The 21606-nt window shown below is 40.9% G+C and overlaps 1 protein-coding gene across 1 annotated transcript; it reads left to right on the top strand.

Annotated features, from left to right (window-relative positions):
• The first annotated feature begins 10128 nt into the window (after window positions 1-10128).
• On the top strand, window positions 10129-21076 carry LOC124268949. Its single transcript, XM_046703976.1, has 5 exons — window positions 10129-10179; window positions 11113-11254; window positions 19029-19176; window positions 20301-20660; window positions 20932-21076. The coding sequence occupies exons 1-5, from the start codon at window positions 10129-10131 to the stop codon at window positions 21074-21076; spliced, it is 846 nt and encodes a 281-aa protein (XP_046559932.1).
• The last annotated feature ends 530 nt before the right edge of the window (window positions 21077-21606 follow it).

The following is a 21606-nucleotide window of genomic DNA, read 5'->3' as shown; positions in this document are numbered from 1 at the left end:
CTGTGAGACAGACTACTCCTTGCCTATCAGGGATCACAATTGAATTTTAGTCTGGTATCAAACCAACGTCAAGCGATAATGTTTCTTTGCACTGTTTACGTAGATTTAAAGTAAGAATATATCTGAATACCAGCGTGTGCCAAACTTGTATTCATGTAAATCTCTGTGAAACAAAGAATGGTAAAACAGTTTTTTGGTCAGCTCTATTTGGCCACCTGGCTCTGTCGGTGTAAAAACATATAGAATCGTGACGTCACTTCCGTATAATAATTGCGTACAACATCTTGCATCATCATTAGAAAAAATGTATGCAGCACGTGTTTACAGCTGTATTGTACCTATTAGTATCATTATATCTGTTTATAGGGCGGTGGGGTAGCCGAGTGGTCAAAGCGTTCGCTCGTCACGCCGAACACCCGGGTTCGATTCCCCACATGGGTACAATGTGTGAAGCCCATGACTGGTGTCCCCCGCCGTGATATTGCTTGAATATTGCCAAAAGCGGCGTAAAACCATACTCACGCACTCATTCATTACACCCTATTTGCTGATGCTGTTTTATATATGCACTCGATTTTTACAGGTGCCAATTCGAACAAGCCAAATGTTCGTCCCCGGGGTTTCTACTCTTGTTTTGTAAATGGACCGGTGAGATTTAGTACAATATAATATTTGGATCCTTAATCATGGCGAAGTGGGGGCCTGACGATGTCTGCGGGACGTGCTCGGCTATCTGTACCCCTACCCACGACGGGACATCATCTACACATACGTCACTTGCTGCTCTAATATACATTCGTTACCACTCGTCTCTTTCCGTAACCTTCGTAAATGACCCATGCCTTCCCGAAGTTCTGTGAGAAAATCAGACCAATCAGAATGCACCCATGACTGCAAATACCTCAGTCAAAACATTTGTCAGGATTATTCATCATATACTTTGCATGCGTCTTGCATCTACAATTTTACACATCACACAGTTAATTGTGATAAGTACATCAAGTCAGACTATGAATAACATTTACAATATGTTATGATATATCGCAGAATGAGTGAGTGTGAGTGAGTTCAGTTTTACGCCGCTCTCAGCAATATTCCACCTCTATTGCGGCGGTCTGTAAATAATCGAGTCTGGACCAGGCAATCCAGTGGTCAACATCATGAGCATCGATCTACTCAATTGGGATACGATGGCATGTGTCAACCAAGTCAGCGAGCCTGACCACCCAATCCCATTAGTCGCCTCTTACGACAATCATGGATTACTGAAAATCAATTCTAACCCGGATCTTCACGGGCTATATATCGCAGAGGCACCCGTGAAGAGCCACCTCCTCGTGGTGGGTACTGGGTAACGCTAAGAGCTCTTCAACTCCCCGTGTGGACCCGGGGGCATATTTGGTCCACAGCACCACATTGCTGGTCGTATGACCGAATTGGGCAACCGTTTGCCGTGGGTTGCGCCCCTGTGTCGGTGGAGGAAGGGGTCTGGTGGTTGAGTGCACTGGAACCAGGACCAGGCGTTCCTGTTGCCCAACACACCACTTCGGCCCTTACGGGTGGTTGAATGGACCCGGTTTGAGATTATCAGCTGAGACTGTTAGTGGCTGTATCCTCAAAAGGGGTTAAAGTACTGTAAAGTTATTGTCCTCCTGCGAGGATACCTAAGTCCCAAAATCTTCAAAAGTACATTTCAACTTACCAACATCTATAAACGTAGCATTTGTGTGATTTTAATTTATGACTTTCCTACAATCGCTAGCGGCTGAAGGGATGGTATACATCCAGACAGGGTCCATGCAGGTAGCAAAGGTACTGTAAGTCCCTTTGGTCCCTAGTATGGTGATCTGCCTTCAGTTGTTGGCGATCTATACCTCGTTTTTATATTATATTGTATTGTCTTTTTATGATAGCGTACTAGTTTTAGATTAAGAGCTGTGATACTCTAGTAGTTTTACTGTCCTTCCATGACAAATTTTATGTTCTAACTTAATTAATTTTAATGTTGATGTAAATTAAATTGTTCTCGTCACTCACTTATATATCGTAGAAATATATGCGAATCTGTCATGGTGAAGGCTAATAGTAAAAAAAAAGTCGGAACTTCTGTGAGCTATGCCTTCTTCTAGGTAGAGGGGTTCCAGCTGCACATATTACCACTATTATCGCTATTCGGCTCGTACCGGAATAGCTCGAACTGGTCACGAATGCCAGAGTTATTCACACTGCAGTTATTCTAAGTGGTAACGGTTCTATAATGAGTGAGTGAGTTTAGTTTGACGCCGCTTTTAGCAATTTTCCAGCAATATCACGGCGGAGGACACCAGAAATGGGCTTCACACCAAACCAATGTGCCCATGTTGGGAATCGAGCCGGGTCTTTGGCGTGACGAGCGAGCGCCTTAACAAATGTAGGTTGGATAAAACTGTAGTGTGTGTGTGTGTGTGTGTGTGTGTGTGTTTTTGTGTGAGTGTGTGTGTATGTATGTGTATATGTGAACATATGTGTATGTATGTACATACGTACGTACGTATGTATATGTATGTACGTATGTGTATGTATGTATGTACGGGTACGTATATGTGTGTATGTATGTAGAAACGTATGAATGTACAGGTGAATATGCATTCAATTTGTATCTATATGAAATAAGGATGACAGACAAAATCATTCATCCCTCTCCTTATAGTGCTGGAAAGGTGTATGTGGAGATGACCAAAAGGAGAAAAATTTGTCAACACCACAAGAGGAAGAATAAACATATCTTGTAATGTCATAATACTTAATTATCTCCCTTTTCACATGACTGATAAAGGGTACAGTTGAATTTCCGCTGTGTCTAAAGATAACTTGCTTTACAACAAGTATTATGGCATTAATTGGATTATTATTTTTTCCTCTAATTCCAAGTAAGACGTTCTGTTTTGTGAAATATAACGGAATATTCAAGTCAGTTAAAAGCCGTGACTGGAGGTTTTTCCAGATATCTTGCACAATTTCACAGTCCCAAAATAGATGGGTAATTGATTCAATGTTATATTTGCAGAAACTGCAAATGGGAGAGTCTATATACTTGATCTTAAACAAAAGCTGTTTTGTAGGCAGAATATTATGGATAATTCTGTATTGTGACCATCTTAGATCAATACTATAGGTGCTCTTCCATGGGATAATATTAAATATTTCCCAGTCCTTGGGTAGGAGATTTAGATTGAAGCTATCCCAGTTTTTATTATAGTGTTCTGTTTTTAATTTAGACCATAGGAATGTTTCATAAAAATATTTGCTACCTTTTTCACTGAACTTTAGTTTAGACAAATTAAAAGGGTATGTCGATTTAATGCTCAAAATTGTAGAATGTGAAATATTTATCTTTAACATGTATGTAATAATTGCTTGTTTGACCCCTTCAAAGGTCGGGAAAGTTGTTCTGAGTTTATATAGATCTATAAAGTCATCAAAGGATAGAAATTTCCCTTCTGCTGTCAACATGTCAGATACAAACATAACTCCCTTGTTGTACCAATATTTATACAAAATAGGTTTGTTATCAACCAATATGTCATCATTACACCAGATAGACTGTGACTGGATTTTAAATTCACTTGTAATAGTATCTTTTTGCTTAGATGTGAACCAAGCCCAAGCAAGTGACACATCCTTCCAAAACTGATTGGTTAAGGTTGGAGTAACAACATTTTTAATATAATTGCTGTCTGCAGACCATAGGTAAATTTCACATGTTATCTTTCTAAGAAAAAGATAGTCCCACATATTTGATTTTTGTAATAGTTTTCTTACCCATCCAAGCTTTTGGGCCGCAATTGTCTCTTTGATTTTTGGTACCTTTAATCCACCATGTTTAGGGAGAGATGTAATAATGTCCCTTTTAACTTTGTCTGGTTTTCCTTTCCAAATAAATCTAAAACATAGCTTTTGAAGCTTATCTAAGACATGATCTGGAGGGTTTGGGAGTGAAGCGAATAAGTGAATTTAATTTTGGAAGCAGGAGTGATTTCAAAACTGTGTTTCTTCCAAAGGGAGTGAGTGTTCGTGTTGACCAGGTATTCATTTCTTTCGTAATTTGAGACAATTTATCAGAATAATTTTTTTTCAACCATACTTTCTAAATCTATGTCAAAATGAATACCTAAAAGTGTAAATTCAGTATGAGACCAGTCGAAATTCCAGTCTTTGCATAATTTTAGTTTGATCTCTTTTTTTATCCTATCCAAATTAGCTTTGTTTTTCAATATTAATTTTTAGCCAAGAGAATCTTGCAAAGAATTGTAATGTTTTTAAAGCAGCATAAAGACATCTTTCAGAACCATCCAGTGTCATCGTCGTGTCATCAGCAAATTGTGACATAATGTATTCAATATTATCAATTTTTATTCCTCTTATATACCTATTATTTTTTATCATTAAGGCCAAAATTTCTACACAAACCAAAAATGTATAGGGCGATAGAGGATCCCCTTGACGACAGCCCCGGGTTATTTTAAAGAAGGGTGATGCAAAGCCATTAACCAATACACTGGATTCAATATCATGGTAGAAAAGGTTTACCCATCGAATCAAATCTGGTCCAAAGTGATAGAAGTTGAGAATATTGAGAATATATTTCAAGTCAACTGAGTCAAAAGCTTTCTCAAAGTCAATCAATAGGAGTAGTCCAGGGATTTGATATGTTTCGGTATGTTCCATCAGGTCATAAATTAGTCTAGTTACTTCTCCTATGTATCTTCCAATGATAAAGCCCTTTTGGTCTTCACTGATAATACTTGGAAGAATAGGCTTAATTTTGTTGGCAATGGCTGCAGCAGCAATTTTATATGAGATATTCAGAAGCGAAATGGGTCGCCAGTTCTTTAAAAACCGTTTGGGCTTATTTCCTTTAGGAATACATGTTATAAGTCCCTGTTTCTGGGAGACAGATAAATTTCCAGTTCGAAAAGCAAAATTCAGAGATTTAATCAAGAATACGCCAAGATCATTCCAAAACAAATTTTAAAATTCGGTTGTGAAACCGTCAGGACCTGGGCTTTTATCATTTTTCAATTTTTTTAAGGCTGTCAAGACTTCACCTCTTGTTAATTCACCTTCCATACTAGTTATTTGTTCATCACTTAGTTTTGGTATGGTAATATCTTTTAAAAGTTCATCTCGATCTATAGGACTTACATCTTGTTGTGTATATAATTTTTCATAAAAAGATTTTACCTCTTTTGACAGAGTGCCAAGGTCATTTAGGACTGTTCCATCACCTTTATCTAATTCTACAAAGGATTTATTTACAGAATTTCTGGCTTCAAGCTTCAAAAAGTATTTTGTTGGTTTTTCGCCCTGTTCTATCCATTTAGCCTTTGATCTGACTAGCATCCCTTGTATTTTCTTTTCATTAATGTCATCTAGATTAGTCCTGATTTCGTTAATTTCTTTTAGTATATCACTTTCTGTTATGTCTGTGTCTGATTTATCTAGTCTGATTTCCAGGGAGGCTAATTCTGATTCCAACTTGTTTTCTGTATGCAACATAATTTTCTTTTGAGTTGAGGCATAATAAATTGTCTTCCCTCTAATCATTAATAGTAGTGTTTCCCATAGTAATTGATCATCAATAGAATATGTTAAATCATTGTCCGTATTTTCATCATTGATTTTGTAGTGATCAAGTGTAGATTTTATTGGATTTAATAATTTCCACATATTTTCTTTCATGCAGTAAGGAATTATTAAATTTCCAGAAACCTCGACCACGAGGCATATTTGAAAGTGTGAGTGATAACTATATGAGGGAGTGATCAGATCCTAAACTAGGTGATATATCACAGTGTTTAATGGATGATAGCATTGAATGAGAGATTAAAAAGAAGTCAAGCCTAGCTTGTTTCAAAGGGGTTGGCTGTCGCCATGTATATATCTCCTTTCACCAAACCTTTGTTCACACCAAGGGTCTTTAAGATCCAGATCTTCCATTAGGTCTAATACCTTTTGTCTAGCCTTGGGATTGTTAATGTGTTTGTAGTTGTATGAGTCTGTTGATTGATCTTGTACTAGATTCCAGTCTCCACATACTATTATTTTTTCATTTTCAAACTTTTCAGTAGCATCTATAATATTTTGAAAATAGTCTGGACAATCATGATTAGGTCCATAGATACTAATAATTGTATATTTAAATTCATCAATATTAACAGAAAGAGCAACAAAATTTCCATTGTCATCTATAATAGTATTTAGAACTTTGAATTCAAAATTATTGTTGAACATGATAGATGTTCCCCTGGAATTGTTTGTGAAGGGACTTAAGTAGCATTCATTATAACCCCATTGTTGTTTTATGTGTTGAATATCTTCAGCTGTAAAGTGTAAATCTTGTAAACAATAAATATTAGCCTTTTTCTTTTTCAGGAAATTAAATACTTTTTTTCTTTTCATATTATTTTTGAGACCTCTGCAGTTGAGGGATAATATCTTCAGCTTTTCAGCCATAGGATAGACAGGAGGGCGAGGCATCAAAGTATACAAATACTGAAAATAATGAATAGCAGGCCAAGAGGTCTGAGGAAAGTAATGTAACTGTACCTTTTAAGATGACTTCCAACAAATAACATTGAAGTGGAAGCTAAACAAGAAAAATATATACAAATGTATCGTTTGATAAATATTAAATCTACCAAACTTACAGTTTATCCGCCCATTAACGATCTAGGGGAATACCGGTATCGAGGTAGTCAAACTGGTCATCTTATTCTCAGTAATAAACATGTGACACCTGCTGAACGAAAACTGAACAAACATAACATTATGCATCTTTCGCTTTCATCATAGACAAATATACAAACTTAATGTGTCTGTCTATGACAACTTTCTACACAAAGTTGAAAGGTCAAAACCATATAAACATACCCAATTTTAAAGTGTTTTAAAGTAGATCACGAAAATGACTTTTTACCTGGGATTGTTTTGTTTTTTCAAGTTCGCAAGTGACACAGAAATAGACACGGTCACGTGGATACATATGACAGCTCTAAAAATAGTATGGTTTGTAAACATTGACACGTGGGTGTTGTGTCCAAATTCATGATTCTCCCGTTCAGTTGAGATGTCTTGGTTACGTATGAATGTGCACATACTATTCGCTTTAGAGGTTGTCATTCAGTGTATTCACAGCTCATCGTCCAGTCCGACATCTTTCCAGGCAAATTGTCTACTTTGTCGGTATTGCAGGCTGATGTCAATTCCCCTCTCAAGAATCCTTGTCTGTAGCTTGCGAGTTTGACGGAGCTCATAAGCTTTTGCGGCTAGTTTTCCTCTGTATTTTTTCAGTGCCACGGGAAGGTCAGTACGAATTGAGACCTTTCTTTCTCTCAATAGTTTTCCCTTGGAGAATGTAGCATTTAATATGTCCTGCCTGTCAGACATCTTGACAAACTTTACAATAATTGGTTTGGGCATATTCACAGTTCTCGGGTTAGTACTATGACGGGGTAGTCTGTGGATATTAACCAGGTCAATGCATCCAGGATTGTTTATACCGAGATCTTCGAACAATTCAATGCAGCCCTCCAGAGGGTCTCGCGTGTCTGGGATACCATAAACAAGTAAGTTGCACTTACGATGGTACAGTACTTGTTCCAGGAGCTTATTTTCGAAGTGACACTTCATCTCGGCCATATCCGACTTCAACTTGTTTACCTCGGCTTTATTGTCTTGAATATCAGCTGAGTTGTAATAAACTGTTGATCTTGATACTAAATAGTGTGACAGATAAAATACTGCCTTGTGGGACACCCTGATCCTGATTGTAATGGTCAGGCAGGGTTGAACCCACACGGACTTGCAATTGCCTGTCATTTAAAAAGTTGGATATAAACTGAGGCGAACGGCCTCGTAGTCCAACGTCATGTAAATCTTTTAAAATCCCATGTTTCCATGTCGTGTCGTATGCTTTTTCTATATCGATGTAATCGAAAAAGATCGACACTGCATGTTGTTTATTAATTATGGCATTTTTCACAAAAGATTCTAAACGCACTAAATGATCGATGGTACTACGGTTTTTACGGAAACCACGTTGTATATTAGTGATAAGATTATTGGTTTCCAAGTACCAAACAAGTCGATTATTGATCATACGTTCCATGGTTTTGCAAACGCAGCTAGTCAGTGAAATTGGTCTATAATTAGAGGGATCAGTATGATCACGTCGAGGTTTTGGTATGGGAACAATAATAGCATCACGCCAAGAGGAAGGAAATTTTCCAGATGTCCAAATGTCATCAAAAATATGTAGAAGCGTCTCTAAACATGATTCAGGTAAGTGCTTCAGGAGTTGATAATGTATGTTATCAGCTCCTGAAGCAGTATCGTGATCCTGATCAAGAGCAGTATGAAGGTCATGTATCGAAAAGGTTTCATTGTAGTCTTCCCCGTTATCTTAATTGAAATTATTAGATTTCTTTTCTTGCTGTTTTTGATATTTCGGGAATTCAGGTACATAATTAGATGAGGAAGAATGTTTGGCCAACCAAACTTATTTGCAATATCAGATTTATTGGTTAATAAATGGTTCCCATCTTTCCGATGCTGAATGCTAGATTTAGACCCCTTACCTTTGATTTTCTGGATCATATTCCACACCTTTTATATCTGCGTGCGCGAATTGATTTTTGAGACATAGTTTCGCCAAGACTGGCGTTTACTTTGCTTAAAAGTACGCCGTGCTTTAGCGTTTATAATTATAAATATGTCCAAATTGTGGACCATAGGGTGGCGACGGAAGTAATGTTCAGCTTTCTTCCGTGCCTTCCTAGCCTGTTTGCAATCATCTGTAAACCATGGTTTTCGTATGTGAGGAATTGAAGAGGATTTGGAGATACACTCGTCAGCTATGTTATGTAGTTAAAAAAACAATTTATGGCATCAGGAATATCATTAAACAGTTCAGGTTTGAGTTTGTCAGCACAGAGAATTTCATATAAAGGCCAGTTAGCCTTTTAAAATTCCATCTTGATGATGGAGGAACGTCAGATGGATTCACGGGTTTTAGTATTGTTGGGAAATGATCACTTCCACAAAGGTCGTCGTGGACAGACCATTTGAATTCCTCAACAGGTAAGAGTCCGTAATACAGAAGTCAAGAGCTGAGTATGTTCCTGTGCCAGGATGTAAATAAGTATTTGCACCGTCATTATAAATGCATAAGTCATTATTTGAAATGAAATCCTCCAGTAATTTACCTTTGGTGTTTGTATTAGTACCACCCCAGAGTGGGTTGTGGCAATTTGAATCCCCCATGATTAAACAGGGTTTAGGTAGTTGATCATAGAGAGTTTGCAGATCAGTCAGTTGAACACCTGATTAAGGCGGGATGTACAAAGAGCACAACGTAAAAGCAATCTGTAATGTAAGCCGAATCGCAACGACTTGGAGATTTGTTTTAAGCGGAACTGGGCTATGGATAACATTGTTCCTCACCAGGATAGATGATCCACCAGACGCTCTATCACCAGGAGGAGAAAAATAGTGATACGCATTAAACTGACGTAGGTCAAATTTATCAGTCTGGTTTGGATAAGTTTCATGTAAGCAAAATGCCAACGGTTGAAGGTTTCGTTGTTCTTTTTCGCAGTGAAGCGTTTAACATGAGTAACGCCTTGAGAATGTAGTTCTGCGACAATGTTATGCTCCTTCATGTCCGAAAGGCACCGTCCAATATCACGGACAATGCCTTTACTGCTGTTCAGTGTCCTGTGAGGGGACACCTCCACAGGAACATAAGCTAATGAGTGAGAGCAAAATCTGAGACTGTATCAGTTTCCGACACTCAATTAGCAGTGAGCCAGATCGCAGTTTTTTAATTTCCTTAACATCACATGCCAAACCTTCAATGCCTTTCGCTAAAGCAAAAGGATTGAATTTCAATGCGCCACCATCCGGTGCTGACATAACAATAAAACGAGGCCAGTTGTCAGGGTTTGTAAGGACTACAGAAGCCTCATCCTCCGAAGAACACGAATCATCCGATTAATGAGATCGTTTTTTAAGTGGGGATGCCATGTTTGTATGGAATAGGATGCACCCTCCTAGCTCCCCACCCACCACGGAGTGTCAACAAGGACCATGCCTCATGTCCGTGGGTCTCCTGCAGACGGCACCAAGGATACTAGGAGCGTATACTCAAGCGGAATCTTGAGAAGATTGGCCCATGAGCCACCGCCTTCTGGGCGTAAGACTCTAGGCAAAGTAGATACGTCATATGTCAAAATCAAGTAATGCATTAAAGACAAAAAGAGCCGAGACCTATAGTAAATAAATACAGTTCAAAGTAGAACTTGTGCAAATATAAAGAATGCGCAGGGCTCGACATGACCACCCGATTGATAGAACATTCTACCACCCGTCTATGGGCCGAAGTTCATCTGTACCTGGAACCAGTGCCCTCAACCACCAGACTTTCCTCCACCGTCGACTAAACAGGTTGTACAAGCGTTAAGCACCGACACAAGGAGGTGGCTCTTCATGTACAGTGAATGAACTGAATTAATGCTGGCACAACAACACATATGTTCATCCGTGTGTCGGACCGTCATCTGTGTTCAAGCTTAATCGACATTTCTTATACATTTCCTTATTTTGGGCCTGTACGTTTCTTCTTTTTTTTGAAGAGTTTATATTCGTTTCAAAGATTTTGTCCAATTTTTGAGTATTACCAGGTTTATTGTTTTCAACAGCATGGGATCTCTCTTTACAATGAAATACCTTATGAACTATTAAATTCGCTGTGCTGAACTTAGGTCTACATGTTATTGAAATCTTATCTTATCTGAACCTAAAATGCCACGCAAACAACGAATTGTGTCACGTTAGAAATTTTCTAATTAAACACCCCCCTCTATAACTCGATTCACTCTCGAAATACCATTGTTTGGATTGTATTGGTAACACATGGTATTGATCAAATACATCCGTGATTTCAAAGGTAAATCAATTAACTATTTCCGTCATTCTGACATAGTCATATTCATACCTGAGATTAAATTAACTTTAAATTACTTACTTATTGAATCTGTAAACTAAACCTGTTGACATACTTTTCTTTTCTAGATCTTAGTATGGACGATAACGCACCCTACTCTAAGCTTAGATAAAAGATCAGGGTTGGCCAACACTCAACAGTCGACAGCTCAAGCTTTAAGCAGCCCGTCCACTATGTTTCGTGGACTCATCTTCCTTTGTGCCGTGTCATGTAAGTATCATGATGACTTAATGTTATCCTTTTATTTACATCATCTCTACGTGTCACGTGTGTTCACGTTAATTTCCATACAATAATATATTCTATGAACGTTTGTAAGGAATCTGTCGGTTTTGTCGAGAAAACAAGCTGATATCGACGCAGATCACTATTTTGATACCATATGTTCCCGTTTCGCAAGGAATAATTGACTTGCCTGTCCACGTTTTTGTAACAGTGTCACATGTGAGATATGTGAGGATACGCTCACGTTTTCGCGAACGCTCAGTCTCATTGCTATTTGACAGTGATTCACAGACAGATGCATATGAGCTCTTCATAAACAGGTCCTTATGAACCCTTTGAATGTTTTAAAATGCTACATAAAAAGGGATTGGCAACTTCTGTAGTTTTAGGAATATTTTTACCTTTATCTAACAAATGAAAGCTTGGAAGCAGATAACTATGTATTCACATGTGAAGACAAAAGTGATAAGATAAGAAATGTAGACAGGTATGGTATGACCAGAAATTATTGAGAATATGTTTAATTGGATTTCTAGTATAAACAACCTTGACCAGCTATCAAGTGCTTGGTTTCATTCAAGAGAGACAACTCCGTTAATCCTTTTTCATTTGTTTGTGAAGAGTTATCCCCCTTTGTTTACTTGCAAGCAGACGACATTTTTAGTGATCCTCAGTATGGATGAGTTAGAGAAGAGGAAGTTGATTTTAGAGTATTATAACAAGGACATCAGATCAGCTTAAGTGATTTCAAGTAGAACAGTCATCCTTTTGTCCACTGTTTATCGTGTTTTGAAAAATATTGCAAATGGGTATGGCATTGAGTTTTGTGAAAATTACAGTCTGTAAATTCTCAAAAATTTCTGGTTGTACTGTAACAAGGGAAGTCAATAGTGAACTGGCGCTGATTGGCAATGGACAACTGGAAGCCAGGTTTAAATCAAGACGTATATGGTACTATGTACCACATGTTATATTTGGGATTGCTACACCAATGGCTGAGTGGGTTAGATGGCTGACTTTGTGTGCTGGCGATTAGGTGCCTGACTTTGAGAGTGTGGGTTCAAATTCCGGATGGGAGTGAACCCAACATAAGTACTTGAATCTGTACTCTACTGTGAAAGTGTAATTCTAATATAACGTGTAACTTTTGGCCACTTTCTAAATGGCATTGTGTATTCAGTACTATTTACGCCTGGTTCCATCCGCTCTGCCCATGGGGGCTGTGGAGCAGCCTAGTTGTTAAAGCTTTCGATCCATTCCTCACATGGGTAAAATGTGTGAAGCCCGTTTCTGGTGTCTCCCGCCGTGATGTTTCTGGAATATTGATAAAAGAGGCGTGAAACCATACTCACTCTCTCACTGCTCTGCCAATGGTTTCAGGTTGCAGTTGCAGTTTCAGGGTATTGAACCCGACTGTTTCAAAAACAATTTCACTGGAATCAATAGCGTTTGTACTGTTTTTCTTCGGTGGTGTTTGAACTGTGTATTTTGTCCGCTGAAATAATTTTACTTGCCCCATTTCTATTTTTTCCGTTCACAATCATTAACTTCGCCAGCAAGGAATCAATTGCAAGTTTTACAGATTAAGATGAAAATACAACAGAGAGGGTTAGGGTGATCCTGGCACAGCCAAGCTGGTAAGGCTCATCATCAGCTCAGGGCCCCCGCCCCCTCTACACGCAGCCCAGACAGCGAATGGGACGTCTCCCAGGAAGCGCTGCCTAGTTGAACCCACCAAGAACTTTCCGGAGAATATGTAGACACCCCACCAGTGCAGTCTTCTGCATTACCGGACCGCCTCCGTGGTGTGGTGGTTAGAACGTCCGCCCCGAGAGCGAAAGGTCGCGGGTTCGATCCCCGACCGCTTCATACCAAAAGACGTTAAAACATGGTACTAGTTGGTGCCTGCTTTGCGCTCGGAATTAATGGGTACAACAAGGACTTGTCGGCTCGGAGTCAGTATAATGTGTGTGAGTGGCACAGTCAGGCTGGTAAGGCTCATCATCAGCTCAGGGCCCTTACTCCCTCTACACGCAGACCCGACAGCGAATGGGACATTCCCAGGAAACGTTGCCTTGTCGAACCCACCAAGAACCTTCCGGAGAATATGTAGACTCCCCAACACTGCAGCCTTTTGCATTACCCAGAATGTCAGAAGAGCTGTACTCCCGCTGGAGAACCCGGGTACTCTCCTGATCTGCCCCAAGAGATCAGGAGGTACCAAACCAAGGGTACCGAGAACACCGGGGAGCCTGACGACAGTGTACTTGGGATGCAAGCGAGACATTTCAAAGGCGAGGTCTGCATATTTATCATGCTATTCCTGAATCTTGCCAATCACATTGCTGTCAAAAGGGACAGAAAATTCAATGATATAAATAATTTCATTGGCTTTATCAAAAAGGACAAGATCAGGTTTGTTGGCTGGAAATCATCAAGGCTGTATATGGGCCTATTCCAATGAAGTTTGAAAGCTTCATCTTCCATGACGCCCTGGACATGTTCGGGGTCGTACAATGGATGGACCTCGGAGTCAAACGCCACAGGCATGGCGGAGACGGTAGTAAAAGCAGCGAGCCATGCTATCATGTCTTTTAAGATAAGCTGTTTGTGCCAAGGAAGGACATCCACTGACAAGGTGTTGGACAGTCTCTGTAAATTCATTGCATAATCGACATTTCATATTGATATTTTTTTACGAATCACATTTTGGCGAATAACTTTTGGGAAGTGACTGGTCCTGAACAGCAAAAAGAAAGCCCTCAATTTAACATTTAAGACAAGCCGACTTCATCCAGGCTAAGGGGTCGGTTGGATTACAGTTCTGTTCCACATACTGCATGTACACAGGATGCAGTGGTTTCACAGAAAGCTTCTCCATAATTGACCGACTCTGGACATACTTGGTTGTCCGACTTCCATTTTTGTGGAATCCGCGGTGGCTGAGCGGTCTAGGCCATTCGTCATCACTCGCTCCTTTCCGTAACCTCCAAGAAGCTTTTCGGCTTGTCCCGGAATAACACGAGTTGGTCACGAATGCGGTCTAGGCGTCTGACTTTGTGTGCTGGCGATTAGGTGCCTGACTCTGAGGGTGCGGGTTCGAATCCCGGATGGGACTCAACCCAACAAAAGTACTAGAATCTGTACTATACTAAGAAAGTGTAATCCCACATATAACATGTTATTTTTGACCACTTTCTAAATGGCATTGTGAATTTCAGATTTCGTTTGAGTAAAAAACACGATTATTATCGTTGTTCACCATAAACGCCGAGCAATCTGACTGTAGACGTTTGTTTTGCTCTCATATGTTGAATCAAACAAAACTTTTAAACGTCAATAAAGTAATTAAAGTACATAGTGTGATTATAATCACATTAAAACATGAACTATTGTGGTATCCATTAAACAACAAATTAACCTATCACGCATGGCTTCTGTTGTCGCCGCCCCAATGCGAAAAGAATACATTTAAATGAGGCATCCTGTAGTTGACTTGGGCCTTGAGGTATAGAACTGAAAACTGTGGTTACTGTGATGAATGTTACCGACTAGCATGTATCTTATAAATTTATCGACTGGTACTGTTTGCCGTGTCGTTCGATATGCCACACGGTGTCAGAAGTGCTTTTCACGCTGTCAAACTAAACATTAGTGACCTGAACGAAGAGTCTAGATTTCCGGCAAATTGTTGAGAAGTGACATTGTAATATTTCATGAAACGAAGCGAAAATACGCCTGACCGCATGTTCACGTATATTAGGTGCCTGTCGCCAGACAGTAATACACGTCATATGAACTGGGGTGTTGTTGATCTTGAAAGGGAATGGAAACGTTTCAAATAACATTGTCAGTTTACATTCAGCGGTCCACTATCTGGAACAACACAAGTGCAAAAAAGTGAATTTACTTAATGACTTACATTGGTGACAAAGGACGGGAAGTGTATGAGACATTTACATGGGCCCCTCGTGATAGTGAAAATCCTGCTAAAAATGAAACTTTAGCTGGTGTTTTCGGAAAATATGATAGTTATGTAGCGCCGAAAAAGAACCAAATTAGGTCAACAGTGATATTCAACAGGCGAAGACAGGAACAGAACGAGAGGTTTGACAATTTCGTGACAGATTTGAAGCTTTTGGTCAAAGATTGTGGTCATGCAGAACCTGATAGAATGCTCAGAGATGCTATTGTTCTTAGAGCATACCATGATCAAATCAGAGAGAAATGTCTCGATACAGGTAATGAACTTACCCTTGCTATTGAGATTGGCCAAAATTACGAAGCTTCACTTCAGAGTATGCATGGCAACCATTGGTGATGAAGACCCCAAGGTTAGTCGGGTGTTTGTGAAGAAACAGAATGTCATGACTTATGTCAGTCACATGTTCGGAAACATGACAAATCTGGGACACACAGACCCAAGAAACCTGATAAGCAGTCTAAATCTGACATTTGTAGTAGATGTAGATACCCAACTACACACAAGAAATGTCCTGCCAAAACTGCACACTGTGCCAAATGTAAGTTGTTTAGGCACTTTGCTAAAAGGTGCAAAACTAAGCTCAATGAAGATGACACAGTAGCATGTAGCAGTGGAACTAGAATATTCAAACCTTGTGCTTGTAGTAGAGACGCCAGGACAGAAAAAATGGTGGATAGGTGTTACTGTTTGTGGTAAGACACTGGGTGTTCGGATTGACACAGGAGCAAACTAGTCACTCCTACCGTACCACACATACATTGAGATGGGAGTGAAGTTTCCAATAGCAAAGACTGTCGAATGCTTCAAAAGTTACACACTTCATGACCTTGAAGTTGAAGGTATGGTTACCCTACCTGTAGCCTACATGGGCAGAACTGTGAATGCTCAATTTTACGTCGTTCACCTGAAAGAGAAGCCATTGCTGTCCGGAGATGTATGTGAAGAACTAGGTGTGATCCAGAGAACACATGCTGTCACTCAAGAGATTGACAAGTACCCAGAGTTAAGGTCAACCACAGGTACACTTCCAGGCACATGCCACCTGAAGATGGACCCGACAGTACCTCCAGCAATACATGGCCCAAGACGCCAATCGAAGGCCTTGGTGGAGAAGATAACGTCCAAGCTGCATGAAATGGAAGCAAACGAACAGATTGCCAGAGCGGCATAGCCGACTGATTGGGTTAGCTCAATGGAGACAGTTGTCAAAGGTAACAAGGTGAGGATATTCCTTGACCTGAAAGACTTGAATGTGGCAATCCGCGCAGTGGAGGGACAAGTCTCCTCATTTCCTGGTGCCAGGATATTCTCTGTTCTAGATGCAAAGTCTGATTTTCTCCAAATTCGTCTTGATTATGAGTCTAGTCTACTGGCGACCTTCAACAGCCCTATTGGAATATTTCGTTTGCTGAGATTGCCATTTGGAATTAAGTCGGCACCTGAAATATTTCAGCGTATCATGGACACTATGCCGGGTGGAGTTGCTGGAAGCAAGAGAAATTATGGATGAAAACTTTGTGGTAAAACCGACACAGATCATGAACGTTTCATGAAAGAAGTCATCAAGTGAGCAACAGACTTTAATCTCAAGCTGAACTTTGAAACGTGCCTGATGAAACAGACCAGAGTGAAGTATGCTGGTCATATTGTCACAGAGAACGGCTTGGAGGTAGATCCAAGCAAAGTGAGGGCTTTGACTGAGATGCCAGTTCCAGAGTCCAAAGGTGACGTGAGACGTTTTCTTGGAATGACTCAGTATTTGGCCAAGTTCCTGCCAAATCTCAGCGAAGTGGACGCACCACTACGTGATATCATCAAGAAAGATGTAGACTTCTTTTGGGAAAAGTCACTAAAGAAATCCTTTCAGAAACTCAAAGAACTGCAGTTCAACTCCAGTGCTGACAAGATTTGACAACAAGAAACCAGTTGTGATCCAGTGTGATGCCAGTAGTTATGCCGTAGGAACAGTTCTCCTTCAAGATGGGCATCCTGTAGGTTTCCCGTCAAGGCCTCTCACAGATACAGAAAAACGATATGCCCAAATTGAAAAGGAAATGCTTGCTCTCGTTTGCAGCTGTAGAAAATTGCATTACTATATATTTGGCCGCCCAGTATCTGTGAATTCCTGTTGGAGACATGTTGAGCCGTGCAAACTTACCTGACCAGGAAGTTGAAACTCAGCCCATATTAGTCAACATGGTGGACTACATTGCAGTTGCACCAAGCAGATATCAGCAATTCCAGAGATGCACAGCTGAAGAGTTGAATGAGCTTCACTCAATCATTCGAAAAGGCTGGCCAGACACTAGGAATGAAGTACCCCATTGCCTGAGGGAGTATTGGAACCAGAGAGATGAACTCTCAATATCAGATGGTATCGTGTACAAGGGTATGCGGGTCGTTGTTCCTCCCAGTATGAGAGCTGATATGCTGAAGCAGATCCATGCTTCTCACCTCGGTATCAGCAAATGCAAGCAAAGAGCTCGAGAAGCCTTGTTCTAGCCTGGAATGACAGTAAAATTAGAGAGTTAATGAGAGACTGTGTCAAGTGTAGTGAGTTTCAAAACAAGCAAAAGTCAGAGACTTTGATGCCAAGCAAAACCCCTGCATATCCTTGGTGTGAAATTGCATCCGACATCTTTGACTTTGACGGTAAGCCTTTCCCGCTAACGGTGGACTACTTTTCTAGATTCATAGAAGTCGACAGACGTCCAGATATGAGCTGCAAAACAACTATAGAGACACTGAAAAGTCAGATATGCAGACACGGAATCCCTGAGTAGTTGAGGTCTGACAATGGACCGCTATTCTCCTCCAGAGAATTTGGTCAGTTCTGTGAAGAATACAGTATTTAGCACATCACATCTTCACCTAACTACCCCTAGAGAGAGCCATTCAAACAGTCAAAAGACTTTGGAAGAAAGCAAGTGAGAAACAGCTTGCTCTTCTTGATTATCGCTCAACACCGCTGGAGTTATGTGGGCTTTCACCTGCTCAATTGTCCTTTGGAAGAAGACCCAGGAATAAAATACCTGTGTCCAAAGAACTACTACTACCTCGATCATATGACAGAAAAGATGTCACATTCTGTCTTGACGAAGAGAAGGAGAGACAGCAGAGGTATCAAAATCAGAAGGCAAGCTCTGATCTTGAAGCTCTCTCACCAGGTGATCCGGTAAGAATGTTTCCTCTACCCGGCACCAATAAGTGGCTTCTAGCTAGAGTTTTCTTTGATATGCTGTAGGACAATATACCCCAAATCCCCCCTCAGGCAGTGGAATGTTATCCTGACTGACATCGGAGACAGTGTGTTGTGTTGGGGTCGCTTTGGACTGGAATTGACATGCGCTGCATCCGACATGCTGCGGGACACACCCAACCCGTGACGATCCGTGATAGAATTGATCTTCAGTTACCTATGCTTGTCGTAAGAGGCGACTAACCGGATCGGGGGGGTCAGTCTAGCTGACTTGGTTCTGATCGGTTCCCAATTGCGTAGATCCGTGCTCATGCTGTTGATCACCGGACTGTCTGGTCCAGACTCGATCATTTACAGACCGCCGCTATATAGCTGGAATATTGCTGAGAGCGGCGTAAAACTAAACTTACTTACTCACTAAAGCGTGCGCTCTACAATATAGACCGTGCCACTTACAGGGTCTAATGAATCACTATCAACTAATGCTAATGCCAGGTGTTAACTAGACCATTTTGTCAATCAGTCAATAACCCAAACAATTAATATGCTGCTATGCTTTTACCTCTTTGTTTTAGGGGCAAGCAGTTTTATCTTGAACGATGTCTTGAAGGATCTCGGTGACTGTGATAACTACGACCATAAAGACAGCCATGATGATCACTGCCCATTTTACACCCATATAACTCAGGTGTGCGGCTCGGATGGGGTTACATATAAAGACTAGTGAGTCGTATCAACTCTTGTATTTAATTGTTTTGTTTGTTGCTAATCGCCGCACTCAGTAATATTCCAGCTGTACGCAGCGGCCTGCAAATAATCGAGTCTTGACCAGACAATCCAGTGATCAAACACAATTACGATCCATGCTATTGGGATACGATCGCATGTGTCAACCAAGTCAGCAAGCCTGACCACCCCACCGCGAGTGTTGACAAATGTAAAGCAATCACGGCGAGCAGGGATTCGAACCCAGTTTTTGGCAATCCTTTGGAAATCGAATTGTGGCCCCTTAAACGACCTGACAAAGTAAAATATGCCTTATTTCAGAATATTAGTTAGCTGAGTTCTTTGCATTCTCTTCCCACAGAGGTTACTTGTCATTTCTTCCTACGAACCTCTGTTCTAATACGGTCATATTTCCCGGTTCTCGTAAAATCCCCTAGCGGCAAAAAATCGCAACACAAATTATCTCCCTTCTTTCTGTCCAATCAGAACACGTGTTACATCAACTTGACTAATACAAGCAAATGTTGGGTCACAAATATCACTCCTCTGCCAGGAACTTGTGTTGATGTGACACGCAAGACATTTAATGGCTAGCTTGTCCGTTGTGAACGAGGGCGATGGAGACGCCATTGATCCGCCATTTACATGACTGAGTTCTGTCTATAAGAAACGTTTGTGCATCGCGCAGGAAAGCGGTTCTAGTTTTCCCGAAGCATACGGAAATAGCCGAGGCCTTGCGAATGATCACTTTTGAAACAACGTCGCTGATTGCACAACTAAATCTGATTGCAACCAATCACGAATCCTGAACACTCGCACCATGAAAGGGACGTATTAGAACACAGGTTCGTAGGAAGATATGACAAGTAACCTCTGTGGGAAGAGAATGAGTTCTTTGAGGTGGAACATTATTCTAGCAGTAAGCACCATGAATCGATTTTGCCACTGCTATTCATGTTAAACCATGACGTGCAGTCGTTCAAAACCGGCAGTCCGGATCACTAAGCCACGTCCGTATATGTAGATCTTTTTCGTGGTTTCAAATCAGTGACCTTTCCAGAATACGAACACAGGTACAGCCAACTTCAGAAATAACACGTCCTTGATCTTGCATGTTTCAGTTGTGCTTTCATGAGGGTCAGATGTGCTTCCAAGCATAATCAGATCCACATGGCTGCGAGGCATGCCTGCGACTCTACCACCACCCAAAACCAACACTCTGTCCATGTGACCTCCACGCCCGACGCTATGACCAAAACGATGCCGGCCTCCACAGCAATGCCCAAAACCAAAGAACCCACAACCGCCACTGTGACCTCGACACAACAACCCGTGACCTCCACCTTGATGCCCGTGACCTCAACGAATGGAGTATCAGTAGAAAATGTTCTAGATTTCTTATGCATCGAGCTGTCTCGGGAGGACTGCGTGCCCGAACTGAATCAAGTCTGTGGATCTGATGGGTTTACCTACCGCAATTAGTAAGTTTATTGGTTACTAACGTTTTCTGTTTGGTATTCCTCTGCGATGTAACACAAAACAGGCAATGCTTTTACTGATTTCACACGTTCAAGCACTGCAGTAGATTCTTTCAGTCATTCCTTCAGTGACTCAGTATCAGTCAGTCAGTCACATTTATTAAAGAAATAAATGGGTCGAATTTGACATTACAGCATTTGTTAAATTTCGGTTCTTCAGATCTCCTGTGACAAAGTGCTGAAATCCTAATTTGATAAATTTTTATGCTTTCAGTTGCGAGTTCCAAAAAAGCACGATGCATGCACAGAAAACTCAAGATGGTGCAGAGCGGTTCCTGCTGAATGTTGTATTTGGAAGTAAACCTATGACCATGCCGTTAATTGTGCAAACTACTCCCACCCGTAGTGTGTGTGTGTGAGAGAGTGAGAGAGGGGGGGGGGGGGGAGGAGTGAGTTTAGGTTTACGCCGCACTCAGCAATATTCCAGCTATATGGCGGCGGTCTGTAAATAACCGACTCTGGACCAGGCAATCCAGTGATCAACAGCATGAGCATCGATCTGCGCTATTGGGAACCGATGACATGTGTCAACCTAGTCAGCGAGCCTGACCACCCGATCCCGTTAGTCGCCTCTTACGATAAGCATGGGTTGCTGAAGGCCAATATTCTAACCCGGACCTTCACGGGTAGTATAGTCACAGACATATCGATATACACATGTACATCCACAGACTAACGTATAAAACTGAAGATCGTTTCAGTCATTGATGCTCTTAGAGCACACCTATGGATCTGATTGTAGTGTTAGAGATTGTTGCACGATCATGGGCTTCTGTTATATCAAGGGGACGCAACTCTGCACTAGCTAGGTGCCTCAGATTGCTGGGCAACCTGTGTCTCCAGATCAAATAGAAAGGTGAGGTGAGGGGAGGTGAAATTGGGATTAACG

Source organism: Haliotis rubra, unplaced genomic scaffold, assembly GCF_003918875.1.
Source record: "Haliotis rubra isolate DU_JTF1 unplaced genomic scaffold, ASM391887v1 Scf101, whole genome shotgun sequence".
NCBI classification, from domain to species: Eukaryota; Metazoa; Mollusca; class Gastropoda; order Lepetellida; family Haliotidae; genus Haliotis; species Haliotis rubra.
This window is presented reverse-complemented; position numbering and strand designations above follow the sequence as displayed.

Bases quoted from the DNA above. Each gene is read 5' to 3' on its own strand.
- LOC124268949 (XM_046703976.1), top strand. From the start codon at position 10,129: ATGCCTCATGTCCGTGGGTCTCCTGCAGACGGCACCAAGGATACTAGG. The intron at 11,255-19,028 runs GTAAGTATCATG...TCTTTGTTTTAG, and splicing joins CTTCCTTTGTGCCGTGTCAT to GGGCAAGCAGTTTTATCTTG. The intron at 20,661-20,931 runs GTAAGTTTATTG...TTATGCTTTCAG, and splicing joins GGGTTTACCTACCGCAATTA to TTGCGAGTTCCAAAAAAGCA.